The 14,257-nt window shown below is 35.0% G+C and overlaps 1 protein-coding gene across 2 annotated transcripts in view; it reads left to right on the top strand.

The window, feature by feature from the left end:
- Positions 1-9,214: 9,214 nt before the first annotated feature.
- LOC106052236 (centrosomal protein of 78 kDa-like) overlaps positions 9,215-14,257 on the top strand; it is a 150,231-nt gene continuing 145,188 nt past the window's right edge. For both annotated transcript variants that reach the window (XM_056016710.1, XM_056016709.1), the window contains exons 1-4: positions 9,215-9,328; positions 11,184-11,394; positions 11,715-11,815; positions 12,623-12,792. In XM_056016710.1, the coding sequence (XP_055872685.1) occupies positions 11,243-11,394; positions 11,715-11,815; positions 12,623-12,792 (423 nt within the window). In that variant the 5' untranslated portion in view covers positions 9,215-9,328; positions 11,184-11,242. The remainder of the gene's footprint in view (positions 9,329-11,183; positions 11,395-11,714; positions 11,816-12,622; positions 12,793-14,257) is intronic.

Below are 14,257 nucleotides of genomic sequence, written 5' to 3'. Positions count from 1 at the left end.
GAGTCTATGAAAATGAAAGATTGAATTGTATTTCATGCTTGTATTCACTAAGCCAAAGACTTTAGTTTATATGAAGGGGACTAATTCAGCGTATACTACCATTTCAGTCAAGTACTATTTCTTTCTCTTGTTTGAGATATCAAACATAGTAATTTATTACCAATAGTTATTTAACTAATTGGTTAATTATTTTTTTTATTGATTTTTGTGTTTTCAGGTAAAAGAAATAATTTCGCAAAATTTCAGCTTGATTCGAGCTTGGATGTCGGAGAAATAACGTGTACAAACTTTTTACCAGACAGACAGACAGATAGACAGAGTGAGTTGATATAGACAGACAGATAGAGTGAGTTGATATAAGCTTTGTAACAAGCAAAATACAAAAAAAAATTTCCTTTAAGAAAAACAAAGCATTTCTTTAGTGTAGCAATTAGTTTGGATCAGTCATGTAATTAAATTTGTAATAGATCAAGAAAAACAATAAAAACAAATCTGCTCGATTAGAAATATTTGTTTACCAATTGTTTTTGTTTAGCGCAATCTCAGTTTTTACGTCGTACGAAATGCACCACAAATGAGTCTAATTGCTTGGTTCTGCACTGAGTCCAGCCCCGCTAGAGACGTTTGTGAGGCATAGACCTGTGCAAGAGACGAGTACTCCATCCTCGACCTTACCGCTCCAATGTAGAGGGCCCGTAACACGTTCGCTTTGGCCCCCGCTTGGTCGTGGCTAACCGCTTGACTACCTTAAGGCTCTCTGACGCTTGCTCTCGCACTAGCATCACGTGATCGGACAAACCCTATTTAGGGTCCAGGGTAATTCCCAGGTATTTAGGCTTGGCTTCCAATTTTAAGCGTGGTACCATTGATTGAGAGAGAAATGTTTCCTTTGTAGACATCTTTGCCAAGAGTAAAGATCACTTGTCTGGACCAGTTGGAAAGGGGTAGGGGGTGGGGTGGATTAGAAAAAGCTGGGTGATCGCTTTTTAAAATGTATTCTTTTTTAAAAGGAGCGACATGAGCTCGGACATGTAGGTTAAAGACTTCTCAGGCTTCTCAAGCCAACGTGTTAAATACTCTGCTAGCGAAAAGTCAATCAACAAGGACAATTGTATAGTTCTCTATTGTTTCTGTTTCATGTTTCGTTAAGTCTCATACAACAATTTATAGTAGGGACTAAGCTTATACCACCACTTCAGTGCAGTAAACATTATTTCACTTGTTACCTATAGTTACTTTTTTTCCAGCAATATGCGACTGATAGAAATATACAGTTATCTGATGCAGGAATTTCGACAACACTGAAAGATCTGTTGGCCCCACGAAATATATGTGAAGCGGTGGCCAAGGTTAGGAAACGAAGGGGCAATATGAAGGGGCAATACGAAGGGGCAATACAAAAGGGCAATATGAAAAGGCAATACGAAGGGGCAATACAAATGGGTAATACAAAAGGGCAATACAAAGGGGCAATACGAAGGGGCAATATGAAGGGGCAATACAAAAGGGCAATATGAAGGGGCAATACAAAGGGGCAATATGAAGGGGCAATATGAAGGGCGATACGAAGGGGCAATATGAAGGGGCAATAGGAAGGGGCAATATGAAGGGGCAATACAAAGGGGCAATATGAAGGAGCAATACGAAAGGGCAATATGAAGGGGCAATACAAAGGGGCAATATGAAGGGGCAATATGAAAGGGCGATATGAAGGGGCAATAGAAGGGGCAATATGAAGGGGCAATACGAAAGGGCAATACGAAGGGGCAATATGAAGGGGCAATATGAAGGGCAATATGAAGGGGCAATACGAAGGAGCAAAATCAAAACAAAGCTACAGAAAAACACGTGCAGCTATTTTAATGACACCAGATATTGACGTGTGTAAGAAATACACACATAAATGCAGTCAAATATAGAATGTATAAAGAGAAAGATGACTTGTTCTCACCCCCCCCCCCCTTTTTTTTTCGGAGCCATGCTCTCTGTCGAGGCGGGGTAACTCTAGTCCAACTTGCAGAAATAAAAGAGCTATCTTTCCATGACTTTATCGTGGTGTAACGCATGGTAAAGCTTTGAAACAGATTACTATGTCATTAGCATTACTTGAATAACAGGCAATTTGAATTAACACACGTTTTGTTGAAAATAAAATGTGTTAGTTGTGCATATCAATAAAAAGACGCTAACTTTTACAATTTTTATTTTCATCAGTGAAACAAAGGCTGGCTTACATGATCAAAATCGATACCTGTCTTTTTCTCAATAACACACGCAGACAACACCAATGTTGGGATTTTGAAAGAACTTTTGCAATGCCTCTATTCAACTCGTAACTACGTGGAAACGCCTAGGTGAGCAAGGGGTGGGTGACACCTAGACACGGATCAGAAAACGGCTCTAACGATTTTTCGTAAAATAAAAGGCAGTAGGCTAGACTTCAATACTGGATCTAGTTAGAGACATAGTATAGAAGGGGTGGACTGGGCATCGAAATACGCCCAGGCATTATCACATAACTAGTAATGGGAAAAAGTTATACACTTTTTGTTTAACTTAAAAAAAAATAATTAAGGCCAAAGTTTAACTAAAAAAAAAGTTGAAATCGTAGTTTAATTTTTTTTTTTCGTTACAAACTAAAAGAGTTAAGTTAAAATGTGTTAAACCTTTTCAACATGTTGTAGCGATTGAAACGCACATCCCTGTTTTCAGATCATGTACATCATATCAACAGATCAACAGCGTTGATTTATAAATAAAAAAAATATTGCAGTTAACAACTATTTAGTCACAGTATGCATTTGAAGAGGGATTGGTAAAGTAGGATTATAGTGGCAGAAGATATGGAGCCTATATCTACACTTGAAAGTAGCAGCATTATAAATGTTGTTAAACATTTTTTTTTTTGGCCAAAAGCTCCTATGCATTTTAATGAATGGTGTTGTTCAGAATGTTGGTTTTAAGTCACGTGGTGTTGTTTAATTTCTGTTTGTTAAGCGTGTTAGGTGATTTAGTGATTTTAATCAATTCATTTGCGGTAAACAAAAATTTTATTAACTGCAGGGTCATCAAGTACACCCTTTTTATAGCTTAAACCTTCCATGAAGCCGAGGCATATAATGGATAATAGTCTTTATTAGACCTATTATTAAAATCTAGGTCTAAATCTAAAATTAGGCTTATGTAGATAAGAGTATTAGGATAACCAGCTCGAAATAATAATCCACACATTCTCCCTGCGCAAAAAGTAATTAGACCATCTGTCCGACTGATTTTAACAACCTGGTCAGATAGACGTACACATGTAGGCTTAGTGTACTGTAGTCTGTAGTCGGTGATAAAAAGAAAAAGTGATTTTTTCCCTACGTAATGCAATAGTGTTTTTTATATATATTTTTGTTTATTTTGAGTGGTCAGACAAGAAAATAACAACAATTTCTAATAGTCAAGAATGTACGTACAACTACCTTTACACTAAAATAGTTACACAGCCTCCCTCCATACGCTGTGTGTACGACTGATTTCAACAACCTAGTCAGATAAACGTACACATGTAGGCATAGTGTAATAGTGTACTGTACTGTATTGTCCATGATGACAAGACCACTCTGTGTTTTTTTCTCTCCTAGCGCGTTATTCAACAGTGTATGTTGAGTGGTCAGACAAGAAAATAACATATAGGTTGTCAAGCATATGGACGTAGATCTATCATTACACTAAAATAGTTTGTAGAATGTTTTACATGTTTCGGATCAGGGCCGCCGCGAGGGTTGTGGCCGCCTGCGTGCGAAATTTTAATACGCCGCCCCTCCCCCATCTCCCTTTTTTTTCTAAGTTTTTTTTTTCCTGAGCTGGACCATGTACCATTTTTGTAGATTATTCCTTTTTTTTTTTATCTCTTTCATATTGACACCGTTGTTGTCGTATCCCTCATGCCCTCTTAGATGTTTAATTTCCAATTTTAAGTTTTTTTTTGTATTTTTTTTTTCTATTACAAAGTCATAAAGTTCTTCTCCAGTTGTATCAGTGATGGGCGAAACCCATGAAATGTTCATGTATTTCAACATTAGGTATATAAGAAATAGAAGCACTATGCTGATAATAGCGACTTGTTCGTATGAGACATATTTGGTGTAAAATATATAATTTTTGTGAAAGTATTTGTGTGCTTATATCTACAATGTCAAGGATTTTATTTTCTATTTCACCCAAATTTTGAAATCGCCTGTATCTATTGATACAAATACCCTTTTGTGTGTGTGTCAGATAAACTATTTGTGGATCCTTTAAAAGCGAGACATATCCGATAATAATTCGTTCTTTTGAGGATTGCTAAGGCTGTTTTAAAAATTAGTTAATTCTTTACTGTGTTGCATCTATTGTTTGTAAAATGTTTGACATGTTTCGGATGTTCCTTCAGAGTTGAAGATAGTTTACTTCCTAGTCCAAACCTCCCTCAGGACGACGGTGGATGGGAGCGGGCAGGGTTTGAACCCTCGACCATCGATAAATCCAAACGACAGTCCAGCGCGCAAACCGCACGACCAGGCAGCCATCCATCTATTGTTTTCTGTTCAAGAGCATTTTTTTAAAAATTTTCTTCCTGCCCTATATTCGTGTCTTTCCAGAATCAATATGGCCATAATCATTTATTCTTTTGTATCTGTAATGTCGTATTCATTTATTTATTCCTGAAAGAAAAAACAATCAATATGGACCATTCAGTTCAAAATATAGTGACTCGAAACCATAGATATAAATAAATATAGACTGGCCGAAGGAAGTAACTTCATGTAACTTGAAAATATGTATATCTATTGTATTCGGATTTCCATATTATGAAAAATTGCATGATCGCCATTCTTAGAGATTAAACAAAACTACACTGCCTCCTTATTTACAATATATATAGGTTATGGCTGAAATGGATATGAATACTTAACTTTTATACTGCTCATAAATGCTGTATAATAAAGTACACAAAATTGCAAGTCACAAATTTTCGTTTCATAAAACTCTTTAATCGGCCAGTCTATATTTATTTATGTCTATGCTCGAAACACAAAAGCCATTGACATTGAACTATTTTCAACGTTTCGTAAACTTTGCTAATGATGATCACGATTTTACTTCGGAGAGATGTGCCTTGTGTCCACAATCATCTGATATACGAGTATTTGGAGGTGCCCACACATGTATCCAACAAACCACTACGACAAATGAAGCAAATCAACGCTGACTATTTTTCTTGAATTGACATCAAATAAATAATCCTCAGTACAAGTCACTTTTACAATGACTTGAAATAAAAGGGTTCTATTCTTGCTTGGCTCGTTAAGGATTACTCAATTCCAATTAATTAATACTTGCTTGGCTCAAAAAAGGGCTACACAAATAAGAACACTTATCACAAAATAAACTTCCAACTACAGATGTCAATGAATAACAAATAATACTTTAATATTTGTCAAGACTCATTTTCATGCTAAATGTACCCAAGTCCATAATGACACATACAACGATAAAATAAGATTCAGAATGCCACTATACGGACATATAACATGTTTAATTACATCATTTCCACTATAATACAGAAAAATAGTTAGAGTCTACACTTAGACTATATATATCCAAAAAATCCAACTGTCCTGGACTAGGAACAAAACACACTGCTTATCATGAGTTACATTGTGTTTTTCAAAACATCTCACCAAATAAAAACAACCCAAAACAATAACAGTTTCGAAATCAACAACCTGAATTGCCCCCCTTCTCCTCTACAGTAAACAGGAGACCCAGGCTGACCAGAACTCAGTCCTGACAATATTCAATAAGCACATAATTAAATAAACTCTCAGGAAATACACAAAACACCAGTCCAGGAAGCGACCGACCTACCTTCCTGGACAGGGGACAAAACCTCACTAACTTAACAGACTCTCTCGCACATTCAAGGAAGACTAGACCATTCAGTTCATAATACGTGCAAGACTATTCACATTTATAACCTGGGCCTGGGAGTACATAACAAAGGAATATAACTATCCTATCAAAATATCAAAGTAACATTCATTCTCGCCATACCTCCCCTGACAGTTAAGGCAGTGTTTCTTAAGCATTTCCAGGTGGCGACCCCTACATAACAAAATTTTCGTTTGAGCTCCTAAGAAGCTGGGGAGCAATGTAGGCTCCCACAGTGATGTTCGTGAGTTTTTCTAAGAATGAAATGAAAAAGAAAAAAAAATTGGTCATAATTATAACACAATTTTTAAGTTTCATTTTTCATTTATAGTAATTTAACACTATGTCTAGAATAAAAAAATTACGTAATTAAAATTCCCTAAAACGAGTCCTTTTTTTTTTTTTTTGGGAGGGGGGGGGGGGAGGTTTGGAATATGTTCATTGCACGCAGGCGGCCGAATGTAGGGGGCGACCGAATATATACTTGCAATAATATCACCTGGCGACTGGCGAATTTCCCACGAGACAGCTAGAGTATAGTCGCTGAATGAACTCTTTATGTTGTGTCTGCTGTATTTATTTGTATTTTTCTGTTGTGTTGTCTTTATATGAGAAAAGAGTCCTTGTAATCTTAACAAATTTCCGTAAGGATGAATAAAGCAGTCTTAGTCTTAGCCTACAAAGGCGTCGAGAGGCACATTTATGGCCAAAAAAAAAAATATATATTTAAAATTCATGGACTAGGACATACATGGGCGTAGCCAGGATTTTTTTTCGGGGGTGGGTTTTGGGGGGGGGGGGGAATACCCCGTGGAAAAAAATTTAGATGTATTTGTGTGTGTGTGTGTACATAATCTTTATTACATTCTGACCCTTCATTCTTTCGGAAGACGTTTATTGTGCCCTAGAATAAGTTCTTCCATGAATTAGTGGAATAATTGTAGATTCCCCGCCATTACTAGCAAGGGGGTCAGGGGGAGCGCTAGGAGCTTCCCCAGCGCTAGGCGAAGCCCCGCCGCCAAGCACTATTTCTGGTATCGAAAGCCAACAAAACGCATATTCTGAGGTATCTACAGTGCATTTTCCTGCCATTAAGAAGTTTTATTTTAAAAACCTAATGTGCTATTCTTACTGACTTAGACCCTCCCGCGCCATTCGGAGCATTTGACGTCAATCTGTTTCCATAAAAATCTGTCACTGGTAATGTCTGAAGCCTCTTCCCACCTACCATGAGGACCTCCATAAATGAGTGGCGTCAAGTTTTACTAGGATAGGGCCTATCATTGCAACTTTTCTTATGAGTAATACAGTTTGTCGGAGAACATGTCCCGCAGACCTCATGCGTCGCTCTCTCACAATCTTACTAAGGGGTCCACTCCCAGTTCGGCATAGGATTTCCTTGATTTAGACCCGATCTCTATAACTGACTCCTAAAATCTGTCTTAGCCATTTTTGTTGAGCCACATTTAGTAATTTTCAATTTCGGCAGATGACTATTCACTGCAGTTTATTAATGGAGCCCTGCCACTGGTAAAAATGTGTAACCTCTCTTGAATACGCTCTTAGAATTAAGTGACTGTAGTTTGCTTTAGATTTTATATCGAAAAGAGAAGTTTTATCCTCAAAATCATCTGTTGGGGGTTTTCCACCTTAAACTCAAAACCATCTGGAGGGGTTTTAAACTTTAAAAAAAGCCATCTGTAGAAGAGGGGTTTAAACTCAAAACCCCCGATTGGATTGGCTACGCTCAAATAATTTTAATGTGTAATTAGCTTTTTTTTATATTGAAGAGGTATTTTTAGCTTAAAACCCCTCTGAATGGGGGTTTAAACTCAAAACCCCTTTTGGCAACGCTCATAGCATTTTGAGTGCGTAATTTGCTTTTTTTTTCTTACACTGAAGATGTATTTTTTATCCTCAAACCCCCCTGGGGGGGGGGGGGGGTAAACTCAAAACCCCTTTGGCTACGCTCATAGATTTTAGAGTAATTTGCTTTTATTTATATTGAAGAGGTACTTTTTAGCTACAAACTCCACTGGAGGGGAGTTGAAACTCAAAACCCCTTGTACTACATTCTTAACATTTTGAGTGTATAATTTGCTTTGTTTTTATTATTAAAGAGTTATTTTTTACCTTCAAAACTGAGTCAAAACCCATTCAGCTACGCTCATAACATTTTGAGTGCGTAATTAGCTTTTTTTTTATATTGAAGAGGGGGTTTATCGTAAATTTTAGAGGGGGTTTTAAAATCAAAATCTTCCTTAACTGTGCTCTTGGAATTAGGGGATTTTCGTTTGAATTTTTTTTTTGTTTTGTTTTATAGAAGAGGGGGGGGGGGTTAACTGCAAAAACCCCAGGTAGGGGGTTTAAAACTCAAAACCCCTGGTAGGGGCTTTTAAACTCAAAACCCCTGGTAGGGGTTTTTGAACTCGAACCCCCTCCCCCCCCCCATGTAGGGTTTTTAAAACTCGAAGCCCTCTGGTAGGGGTTTTTAAACTCGAAACCCCCTGGTAGGGGGTTTTAAACTCAAAACCCCTTTGGTTGTGCTGGGGCAAGTGATGGTTTAGTATTAAAATCTCACCTAAAATAAACAAAATCAAAGCAAAAAATCAGTCACTAAATTCCGATCCCCCGAAGGGGGGGGGGGATTTCATTTGGGGGGGGGGGTGAACCCCACCCTGGCTACGTCCATGAGGACATACATTAAAATATGCAAAATTATTCATTTAGTCGCGTATTGATTTTTTTTCTTCTATATTTCAAAACAAGTAAAAGATATTTTAACACACTTTCAAACCATTAACTGAAAACAAAGAATTTCTCCATTAGGCCTAAATGTTGGTCTTTTCTCAACTGTGTCATAAACTATTTAAAATTATTTCAAATCTTAATACATTTATCAATGTGACATCGTATAAAATGATTCTTCAGCATAGGTGGTTTCAGTTTCATAACATAAAAACCTCTATGACATAAATTAATAGATAACTTTTATTTGTATGATAATTGTTAATTTCATTCATATGAAATCAAAATAGAAACCTTCTCAAATGAGATCCACTGTCGTGGACATTTACATGTCATAGGCCCCCAATTCTTTTTTTCACTTTTGTAGACCCCTTGTAACTTCTCGTAGACCCCTGTGGCTCTATATAGACCACTTTGGGAATCACTGGTGTAGATGTTATATTTTGTTCTGTGTATTAAAAATACTACTAAAGCAGTTACAAATCTACACTTTTTTACAGAAATCGAAACCGGAACCGGTTTGTATCCAACATGGCGCCAGTTTATAAGTTGTGAGCACGGATGTAAACAAAAGTCTTTTCTTAGCTGTAAACTTTGTTTTCCCTTTGTCATTTCCAGGGTAAGAATAATAAAAGAGTGTGGAACTCATAGTCATATTCTGTATCAGCAAACTAAAAAATTTCTCTGCTTCAATAAAGAATCACCAGACGTAAACAACCGAATCTCATCGTGTCCCAACTTGTTAAAAAAAACTGTCTAGACTCTACTCTCTAGGGTATACCCTCTCTAGATTCTAGTCACTAGTCTAGTGTCTTAAAGTCTTTATAAAATGATAGATCTAGTAGATCTATTAAGTTTAATTGTTTATTAATCTTTTATCTTTAACTTAAAATTACCTTAACTTTAAGAATACTCATTGAAGAATCAATTAGTAATTACAAATTAGATCTCTAGAGCACATTCAACACACATTGATTTAATCCCATTTTTTTTTTAAAGTTAAAGTCTAGATCTAGATGAGATCTACAATTACAACGATCTGATCTAGATTCTACTATTTCTAGATCTATAAAAAAAATTATTAGATAAATAATATTCAATGAAATTCAAGCATAAATTGTGAGTTATAGATCTAGTCCTAGTCCCAAATTTATTTAATTAGAAAAATATATCAGATTGAGTAAAGGTTGGAAAAGGCGACCAGGAAAACATTGATTTGGTTTTAGAACTCATCTCAATCGGGACTCTTCTACTGAAAAATTTCATTTGAATTCTAACTTTTCCAATGCAAAGTCTTTTTTTAAATAATTATGATAAATTCATGTGAAATTACAAAAAAAACACTGTCTGGAAATGGGAGCGCGGTAGAGTGAAAACGATTAATCCTCGATCCTTTAATAATTTCTGCTAAAAATTGCATTTGGCATTAAAGAATAGGGGTGGGGCGACTCGATATAAGAATTCAATTTTTATAGTATTATATATTATATATATAAATTATATTAGTCACAGGTTTGTTTTTATTTTGTAATTTCTTAACTATAGTACAAAAAGAAAAAGTATTGGTTTGTCCTATGGGGGAAAGGCAATTGCATGTATTGCTCCTCCCACCTGGTACAACTCTTTTTCCTTTTATATTTACTAATTATAAAATTTGAGATTAGAGTGTGGAACGACATAATATACAATGGGTTCACATATCAAGACGTAGTTTATATTATACAGATATTATATTCAACTAATTTTGTTCACAAACTATGATTCTCCATAAAAATAGGACCGCCCCCTTCCCCTGAGAGGGCTAGAGTGGTGAGGGCAGTACATGCAATCACCATCCTCCCTCCCCCCCCTCCCCCCACAGAATCGTCCAAGATACCAGAAAGGAACGACATTCTAAATTATATAAATCATATTTATAAATAGTTATATGCTGTAAACATTTTTTTTTTATATAGCTATAAAAGAACATGTAACATAACAATAATAAAAAATGCCCTGAAATTTAAAAAATACCCTCTAGATTCCAGCATCCATTTTATTTAAAGCAATAAATTAGATCTAGTTGTGTGGTTATTTCTTAATTGTCTCACTGCCGGATATAACAGATTCTAGATAAAACTTTTGTTTAGGTATTTGAAATGAAATAAAAAAAAATCTCGTATATATACGAGATTGAAGGTGCTATGACTGAGTAGTAAATTATGTGGCTTCTGAATGGAAGGGTTCCAATGCTGGTGAAAAATGGGATTTTTGATTCAGGATCTTTTGGCCTACCTCTGAGTCAGCTCTAATGGGTACCTAACATCAGTTGGGGAAAAGCAGAGGCGATTGGCAGTTGTGCTGGCCACAGAAACAGATGAGCTTTATGTCATCTGCCCCATAGATTGCAAATTTGTGTCATGTACGTATTAGATTACAATATCACAACGCTTATAACATCAGACACTAATAATTTTTCAAACAATCTTCAACAGAGCAATTAACATTCAAGGCTGACATTTTGACTGTTTCGGAGAACCTTTAACCCAAAACAATGATTGAGAGTGTCCAGGCTAGGCAACGTGGAGCCTTTAACTTTGCTGATCATTACGACAATCTCTGTGCCTTGCAGGACAGTGTACCCCTTCCGTCTGTCAAGGCTCATTTGGGCCAAGGAGTCGTAGATATAAATGGTGACAGAGTTCGGTAATATTCCAAATGTTTTTTTTATATTTTTTTTCCATAATGTAATTTATTATTGGGGTAGTCAATTTTATTTAAATTACACTTTTTTTTTCCTTTTGCTTCTACATATTATTATTATTATTATTATTATTATTATTATTATTATTACTATAAAAAATTAAAAAAAAACAACCTTCCATAAAAATGTCTTGATATGTTTTTAAAATCTCATTTATTTTGATATGTTTTTAAAATCTCATTTATTGCAGTATTTACACTTTAAAAGAACATCTGATTTTAAGTATTCACCATATGAATTATTATTTTTTGTTTATATTTAGATTGACAGATTGGCAACCAATTATAAATACAATAAAAATTAATAAAAGTCTTCAGTTCATTGCTGTCAGAAGTTACTACCAGCACCCAACAGAGGATGAAGGTAGGACACTGTTAAAATAAAGCCTGTTCAGACATTTCATTATACTGACCCTGTGACAGATATCACTGTAAAGAAAGTTACTTTCCCAAACTTTTAACCATTATTGGCAGCCAGAATGTGGAGTCTTGTTGTTTATATGTTATTTTTTTTTTTTAAGTTTTATTGTTCAACTTTTATGGTTTTTAGAAACGCATAATCCAGCAATATTTGACTGTCCATTTCTTCATTCTATAAACATTTTCACCCAGATTTATCCAAAATACCAGGAATTTTCTGGGAGGCACAAATCTTCACAAGGGATGTTATCCAACGTTTGTAGTGGTATAAAATAATATAATGATTTTCCTATGTTGATCAACCGAAACCAAACGTTTTAGAAGGCCTAAACACTGACCTGCAACGTCGCAACATGTGGGCAGTTTAGACCAATTGCTTGTTGCCATGTCGTATATGTGTATAAGCTCAGACTTGAGAAATAAGTATTTAAGTATTTTAATATTAAAGATATATTTTTTGAAACTAGACATATTGTTCGATTTTTAAAGTTGTTTGGTTATTCAGTAATATTAGATCTTAAATTTGATTCTTTTTTTCAAAATATTTTTTAGGATTTTTAAAAATTTAGCTACCCTTGTTTATTAGGCCATGGGAAAGGTTTTTCCTAACCGGCAATAAGAGCTCTTGGGTTAAAATGTTTTTAATATTAATTTATTGGTTTTCATCTTCCTTCTATTTTGTAAATATTTTTTTACATAGCTTCATCACTTCAACGTAAATGATCAGTTAGTTCTCCATTCTTTTTGCTAGCCAAGAAGACACCAATTATGAAAAGGAAGCTTCCATCCATCAGGTCGAAGGAGATAACTCATCGTCTTGTGAAAGCACTCAAAGAATGCTTGTTTGTCTCCCCTACGCTGACCTGCATAGAGTTACAAGGGCTGGCTCTCAGAGAGAGGGACATCCAGGTTTTTGTCAAGGTAGTGAAAAAATTGCTCTCCTTTTAATGTCCATTTGAGGTCCTTTGTTGCATCCATAAATATTATGTGATCGTTTTATACAAGGCTATTACAAAACTAATGTGCTAGAATATACACAGAACATTGCATCATTTCTAGCTTAATATCAATAATGTGGAAAAAAAAAAAAGAAATTCTGTATTGTTTTTTGTCAGTCTTTTTCTATAAATTTAAAACAAATATTTTGCACATTACAAAATATATTTCGAAATAGAATATTGATTTAAGAATTTACCAACTTTGTTTGTAAATATTTTCAAGTTTTATTTTAATTTGTCATTGTCATCCAATTTTTCCATATAAAGCTTATGTTACTTTCCAAGTTACAACAGTGCTTTAACTATAATAGGCTGTAATAGCTATTTCGGATACACTAGACTTATTTCAAACTTATCATGATCATTCCTTTGGGTTCCTCATGGAACATAGGGCCTAGACAAAACACGCCATTCTCCACGGTCTCTTGCTAGTTTTTTGATGGCTTTCCAGCTCTTTCAGTCCTCTCGGCTTCCTCTAGTATACTGCGTCGCCATGTTCTTTTTGGTCTTCCTCTACGTCTTGTTCCCTGGGGGCTCCACTCTAAGGCCTGTCTAGCTCTGTTGCAGGTATCTTTTCTAAGGGTGTGACCAATCCATCTCCACTTCCTCTCTAAGATCTGCATCTCTATATTTTTCTGCCCACTCATCTCCCACAGTTTGGTGTTTTCTACTTTGTCGTACCAGTGTATTTTTGGGATATTTCTCAGGCATCTGTTGATGAAGGTCTGTACTTTTTTTGTTGTCGCTTCAGTTGTTCTCCATGTTTCAGAACCATACAGTAGTACAGCTTTGACATTAGAGTTAACTCTTTCAGTGCGGCGTTACTCTTAGGGAGTAACTTTGCTAGCACTGGTCAGTGTGGCGTTACTCTCAGCAAGTAACTTGGTTTATAAAATTTTTATTTCACTATCTTTTTTATGTTAAACTTTTTATTTCTCTCATTTTTTTTTAATTTACTGGTTGTGGGACTTATTGTTCTTTGTTTTGATAGTAAATTAAATTCAGTACCAACATGTTTAAAAAAAAAGACAACATTATGTTAATGGTTCCTCTTTTTTAGTTTATTTCCCGGGACCCGAAAAATGTAAATAATACAATTTCTTAGTGCATTTGTTCATCTTTTATGAAATTTGAAGTGATTAAATGTGTTTAGTTTTGTGATTTCTTAATATTTATGGATTTAATGTTTAATTAAAAAAAGGTTAAATCTTTCAGTATATCAATTTTTTAATGAATTTTAAAAATATTTTCTTTTTTTCTGTACTCAGTTTAAAATTAATGAAAAAAAAATTTGTTTGAATAATTTATTTAATTTACTATACTTTTGTAGCCCATTCATTTTCCTTTAAAATAAAATATGTTAGATTATTTAATAAAATATAAATGTT

This window comes from Biomphalaria glabrata, chromosome 18 (genome assembly GCF_947242115.1).
Source record: "Biomphalaria glabrata chromosome 18, xgBioGlab47.1, whole genome shotgun sequence".
Classification (NCBI taxonomy): Eukaryota; Metazoa; Mollusca; class Gastropoda; family Planorbidae; genus Biomphalaria; species Biomphalaria glabrata.
The sequence above is the reverse complement of the archived record's forward strand: the minus strand, read 5'-3'. Positions and strand labels throughout refer to the sequence as shown.